The following is a 6,817-nucleotide window of genomic DNA, read 5'->3' as shown; positions in this document are numbered from 1 at the left end:
TCATGGCGCGTGAGTGAACACTGTTTTATATTATTTCATGTACTTGAGCCTATGAACACCTCGACATTATCTTGCAACGCCTCATGAACAAATGTAACTAGTCTATGATTAATAAAGCTAAATATGATGTCTTTGTCTCAAAAATACACATGTCAGCCAAACGCTCCTTTGCAAGACGGCACTCCGCTCTCCTGATTATGTTTTTTTAAATGGCAGTATTCCTGCATTCATTAAGAAGAGAACAGTTACTCGGTTAATTAGAAAAAACCAAGCAAAAACTAGATTGCCCGGTTATTAATGTAAACCTAGGCGAAACCAGCACAACCGCTGAGCGGCACACACAGATAGCCTACACATACCGCTCCAAAGAGGGTCTCGCCGAGACAACACGACGTCATCGTCATCACTCCTCCCCCAGAGACGTCATCGTCATCCCTAAACCCCGAGCAAACGACTCCGACTTCACCTTAGGCGATCGTCGACCCGTCCCACATTGTAGAGGCAGCGAGAAGCAGTATGAAGATCCGCGCCAAACTCACCCGCCTATGACCGGACAACACAGCTCTGATACTCTGATAAAGAGCTAGGAAGGACAAAACCAGGCATGACTGGCGCACCGAAGATCACCGAACGGTTCACCTGCAGCCAGTCATCATATACTACAGGGCCCGCCCGCAGCAGCTTTGACTTCACAGCAACAAACAAAGTGAGGCAAACCCGCGGACACGTCGGAAAAGTGCCGACTATGTCAACCATTGTCGTGTCGCCGACATCGCTCCCACCAACATCGTTGCCACGAAACCCGGTCGCCACAACCGCCGCTGTCCATCGGCCTCGCTTGCCGATGCCGAGCTCCTAAGACGAAGCCCCCAAGAAGGAATGTGACACCAAAACGTTGCCATCGTCCGATTCCAGATCAAAGGTTTCCCTTGAAGAGGCCGAGATGGCCAGATCCGCGCGGGAGGGGTGCGGCAGCAAAGCAATGATGCCTCCAAGAAGGTCAACGACGGCCGCCGCCGCCGCCATCGCTGGTCACGGCATAACATCGAGACGGGGTTTTCACCCAATCTCCCACACCACCTCAGTCGCGCATCATCCAACACCGGCGCCGACAAGTCCACCAACCACCACCACCACCGGAGCAACCCCTCGACAAAGAAGAGGCTCTGAGATCCGCCATAGCCTACCGCACCACACAAAGACCACCGACGGCCAACCTCCAGAACGAGATCCCAGATCCATCAACTGTTTCCAGACACAGAGCCACCGGATGCAGCAGAAGCCGTTGTACCCTGCAGAGCACCATGCCGACAGGGACAGAGGAGCGCCGCCCGAAGCCAAGAACCACCATGGTTCCGAGCCACAGCAAAGCAACAGAAGCACCGACCCGCCCCATGCACGCCACCGCGGCCGCCAGAAACCGGATCTGCTGATTATGACTCCGGTTGCAAACGTTCTCCGCTCTCCTGATTATGACTCGAGTTATCGGTGGGTGTGCATTGAGCTTAATGCAGCTCCCTAGTTTGCTTCATGCGGAGGGGTTGGAACACAAATGGAACCAAGTACATTCAAAACTAAAGACCACAAAATGCAAATAAAAAAATGCATACGCGCACACATAGGGGCAGTAGTACTCCAAATATCGAACGGTGGAAGAAATTCTACATTCCCTGACTGACCAATCAATGCCAAACTGATAAGTAGTGACGGAACCAAAGGATTATACAGTCAACTATAAGGGACTATATCTCGCACCAATATTAACACCCACCCCAGGCCCTCAAGCCTGAAGAACTCCAGCAAAAGGAGATTCGATTTACCGACCGAGCAACCCATAAATCATGTACAGCAAAAACGTGAATTGGATGTGGAAAAATCGCAACATCGCTTGTGTCGGCCAACTCCCAACGCTAGCAGCCCACGGCCGCAGCACCTTCTTTCGTAGCAACAGGGGCGCCACCTTCTTTTGGAGCAACGACAACAGAGATGCCACCTTCTTTCAGGGCAGCAGGGATGCCGCCTTCTTTCAGAGCAGCAGAGATGCCGCCTTCTTTTGGGGCAACAGGGACACCCACAGTGACACGGAGGATTGCTTGGGCGCTTAAAGCAGAAAGCTTAGATAGGCAGAAAGCCTCCCAGGTTTCAGCTTCTGGTGAAATAGCAGGTGCGCTGTCATCTTCGCCTAAACCAGAGGCTTGAGACTTCTCATAGAATGCTTGAAGCTCCAATGAAAGGTTACGAGCAGCCTCCCTTGATTCAGGAAGCTGGTCGCTGAGCTGGGTTGCTGCGACCTGAATGAGCTTGTCCATTCCGTATTCTTTGATTCCCTCCAGACCCTGGATGGAAAGAAGAAGTTACTGTCATAAAACAAATAGAGTGCCTGTATTCCTCATATTTAGAACAGCAACCAAGAGTAAGCCGATGCACGCAGACCCACACCAACTAATAATTTATATGCTCAATCTCCAATGGTCACCCTACTGAAATGACTGGTGCGAAGATCTTTGAACATACAGACTACAGCTAAACATGCAGTTGCCACTAATATTCTGAACTCATCAAAGTTCCACCACATGCATGAAATCATCTTGCAGCTAAGCTCCAGCTTCATAATATGACAAAGAAAATTCAAGCAAAGCATCTGCATATCCAAATAAAGTACAAACTTCTGGAAGACGTTCAATGCAAACTCTTAACTAAACCCCATGGACAGAGAAGAATAGCACAAGGAGGTCAAATTATCAATCTGTACAACTGTATCTAATTGAGCCATTAGGACATCAGAAAAAAATTACTATGTGGTGTATTTAATTGATACTTTGGTTGGAGATAGTTTGACAATAAGCTATGATCTCAGATGAATTTTTGGGTGAGACTTCCACTTACAAGGCGTGGTACACTCTTACTGAAACAAACAGATGCTTTTGCTCGAATTCGTGGATTCCTGTTTTTGAGGTAGGGCTGCATTTTTGGTAACAATATAGAGGGGGAGATCCAGCTTGTCATTGACATAAGGGCTGCCTCAGCTGCTTCACAAACAAAGCGCTTGTCTTGTGAAGATTTCAGAAATAGCGGCATTAGCTGTGAACAAATTTGACAGACAAGATGTTAAGAGACTTCATGGTTAGTGCAAGAAATCATCAAGTGAAAACTAAACACATACAGTTATGCACAGCAATATTTAACATTTTAAGAAGGGGGGAAACACACCAGCTGATCAATCAAGTCGACCATTTGTTCACCGTATGCCTTAAAGATGTCAGCGCAGGTCATAAGTGCGGTTTTGCATAGAGCACTCCTTGGATTCTTAACAGATTTCACAATAAGAGGAACTAGAGGCTCCCTGGAATTTGACACAATCAATATAAGAGATGCAGTATAGTTTTACAGCATTATGGACGCACAGATGGTGTTGTAAGCTAATAAAAGTTACTCCAAAAACAAGGAAACAACTTACAGCAGCTCCTGCAACCTTTGCTTGTGATATATCGCCAACTGACGAACATTATTAAGAGCTTCACATGTCTTGATCCAATCCTTTGAATCCAACCTTGCAAGCAAAGTCTGTTGAAAATAGAAAATGGAAAACCTTAGGTTACAGAAAGAACTTTAAGCATCCAACAAAAAAGCATGAATATGAACAACTAGAGGCATACACTCAGGCTTGTGTCAACATCTGGAAGATCTGTGAGATTCTCAGAATCAATATACTCGATATCTACAACTACAGCATCACATCCATTGGTCACATCAGGTACAGCATTTCCTTCCTTCTTGACACATTTGTTCCCGTTTAACACGGGCTTAGAACTGCAGGGTTCCACAGAACTGTCTTTGCTTTTCTCGAGCACAACTGATTGGGCAGCGTTGAGATCTTGCAATGCACTATCTGACATGTTCACAGTCTGCATTGATTGCCAGAACAGATATAAGAAGAAAACAAAGAAACTGCTGCCTCTCCTAGCAGTTACATAGAAAAATAGTGGAGCGTCTCTGATAAATGCGTGGAGCGTTTTTCATAAATGTACGTTGCAGGCAGTACTAAGTCATTCAATCAATCTAACAAGAATATGACAATGCAGCTATCCTAAGCAACAAAAACTAGTGCAAGTTAGATGGTTTTCACAAAATTAACTTCATCAAAGCTAGTCGACTGCAAACGACTCCCACAAAATATGAAAGTCGATTCCACTAAACTGTGGACACTGGGAAGCACTCCTTGACCTAAATTCCTCTGTAAACGAAAACTTCATTTCTGTTGAGCAATCATGCGAGGAAATACTTACTAGGTACCAATAACCACTTAAGAACCTAAACCACACGCAAAACAGCTAGAAGTACCGCCACACAGGAATTCACTATGAACTAGATCAGCGACGTGGTAGAGTCAACTCAACAACCGAAGCATCACTGAGCGTAGTAGTAGGTGCGCCGGATTTTACCGACCCTATTTCCGCATGACCACCGTAATCCCATCCATGACCTAATATTCATCAGCCAACCACAGAAACCTCGAGTTCGCACCGATTCCCAATGATGGACAGATCTCCAACTCCGCCGCTGCTCCCAGCCGCGCCACGAGCGGGTCAAGGAAGCACTAAACACCCCAGCATTTCATCCACGCTAACCAAATTCGGCGAGATCTAGCCCACAAAACACCTAGAAATTACTGGGACGGGAAAACGGATCACGCCGCAGAGGAGGCGGGCCGGGAGGCCAGATCCGAGGAGCAAATGCTGCTGCGGGGTGGGATCGCGAGGGAGGAATCGGGGGAGGAGAGGGGAGGGCTACCTCGGACGGGAGCGCAGCGGGAGGGAGGGATTGAGGGAAGGAAGGGACGACGACGACGCGGCCGGCAGTGGAAGGCAGGCACCAGTTCGCTCTCGCTGCGGCGCGGGGTGGAGTGGGGAGGGGGAATCGGTTGATTGGTTCTTCCCTTTCCTGCTGCCGTCCTGGACTGGAATGGGCTGAGCCTGAGCGAGCGGGGCGTCAAGTTATACTGTCCTGGTCCTCGTGTCGCCTCTGCTGCTGCTCTTGTGCTTTGGTCTCTTGGACTTGGTCTCCCAAAATTGCATCCAGGGACCTCGAGATATCCGGTACTGAAAGAGCGTTTAATTTTGAGATTTCCCTACAAATTGAACGTCGGATTGTTTAACATGGCAATCGGATGTTTATTATGGCAAATTGTGTTGTCGTGATAATGACAATTTTCCTTAACAGCATATCTAGGTTTTTTTTTGTCAGGATTTTTCATGCTTGCGAAAGTTAATTGTCATCCTGACGACAAACATAATTTGTCACAAAAATACATTTGATTTTGTCATAGCTAAAAATATTTATTGAAAAGAAGGACTACCTCCGGCCTCTGAATCAAGTGATGCACACGGCTAACATAGTTAAAATGTTGATGTTAGATTTTTGCCATTCCCGTAATTTTGCAAGAGAGTTGCACTTCCGCACGATTCGTTGATGTTTAATTTTGGTTTTGCAAGATTCTGAAGGCACAAGAATAGAAAACACGTGATTGGGATGCCATGCCCATTCAAATTCTACATGATTTTCATTTGTTTGTTTAAGTCATGGAGCAACAAATCATTAATTTCAAAAGGTTTGAGTGGATGATAAACTCTCCTGAACGAGGAATCCTTACAAAACGTCCCCTATATGACTTGTGTAGAAAAAAATCATAAAATTCCTATGCTCAAATTTTTTTTTATAAATCATTTGAATCAGATATGTGTTGGAATAGAATGACAACTGTTTTTGTCGCATAAAAGGAGTACGGAAGAATTTGACCATCAAGCAAGCATACCACCACTGAACGGGTGACTGAAAACATATGAAAATGTTGTTACTCTTATTGTGTCCTACATCATACAGTACATTTTTTGTAAATTTCGGAGTGAAGTGGATCCTACCAAATGCTAAACCTTACAGTGTGTACATAGACCCGGGAACAGATTCGCTGTTCTCCGAAACTAACAACTGACGCCCGTCTTTTTGTTGCCGGCCTTTCTCACGGCATTCTTACTAGTGATCATGTGTATCTTCTTTTGCCATTAGTAAACTTGCGATTTTAGTTGGCTGAGGCCTACAAAAATTCCAAGCAACTGAGTATGAGACTATGAGCAAGCAAAAATGGTTAGGCGTATGCCCACAATACAAAACCGGCATTATGTTAGGGTCTGCACGCAAAGCTCTCATTGGATACCCATAATAATTCGGCAATAATTAAGGGATTCCATACCATCTAAGCTGAGGTGGCTGTCTGTTGGGCCTGTGTTTATTAAAAAAATCGAGAAATCCGGGGGAGCGATTGATTCGCTCCAGCGGTTGCTGATATGATTTTTGGTACTCCTACGGGACTACTACCGCGAGAAGGGGGTGGGCCCTCTTCAGCCGTCAAAGCTCGCTCCAGTCCATCTCTCGGGCGGACGAAATGAGGAGGCGGGGCGAGGCGAGGCGGGGGCATCTCCGTTTGGACGCCGGCGAAGAGGCGTGTTACTGCTGGTCGGCCTCTTTCAGTGCTTCGTCGTTTCGTTCAGGCAAGCCACAAGATTTCTTCCCGAAACAAGATTAGAAATCATGGCACGTGGAAGTTAGCTACTCCCTTCATTTTTATTTACTTCGTATATTACCTTGTCTTAGGTCAAATTTTCTAAATTTTGATCAAGTTAGAAAAAAACATCCACGATACCAAATCAATACCAGTAGAATCATCATTCAATATTGTTTTCATGTCATATACATTTTCTTTTGTTATGAAAATTTAGATTTTCTTGATAAGCCTAATAAAACTTCATAAAAATTAGGCATA

General features: G+C 45.8%; 1 protein-coding gene across 1 annotated transcript; it reads right to left on the bottom strand.

The window, feature by feature from the left end:
• Positions 1–1,619: 1,619 nt before the first annotated feature.
• Positions 1,620–5,042, bottom strand: LOC123159065 (uncharacterized). Its single transcript, XM_044576863.1, has 6 exons — positions 4,792–5,042; positions 3,657–3,905; positions 3,458–3,564; positions 3,211–3,343; positions 2,887–3,081; positions 1,620–2,336 (listed from the first exon to the last, which is right to left on the bottom strand). The coding sequence occupies exons 2-6, from the start codon at positions 3,894–3,896 to the stop codon at positions 1,911–1,913; spliced, it is 1,101 nt and encodes a 366-aa protein (XP_044432798.1). The 5' UTR covers positions 3,897–3,905; positions 4,792–5,042; the 3' UTR covers positions 1,620–1,910.
• Positions 5,043–6,817: the final 1,775 nt, after the last annotated feature.

The sequence above is a fragment of the Triticum aestivum genome, chromosome 7B (assembly GCF_018294505.1).
Source record: "Triticum aestivum cultivar Chinese Spring chromosome 7B, IWGSC CS RefSeq v2.1, whole genome shotgun sequence".
NCBI lineage: Eukaryota > Viridiplantae > Streptophyta > Magnoliopsida > Poales > Poaceae > Triticum > Triticum aestivum.
The sequence above is the reverse complement of the archived record's forward strand: the minus strand, read 5'-3'. Positions and strand labels throughout refer to the sequence as shown.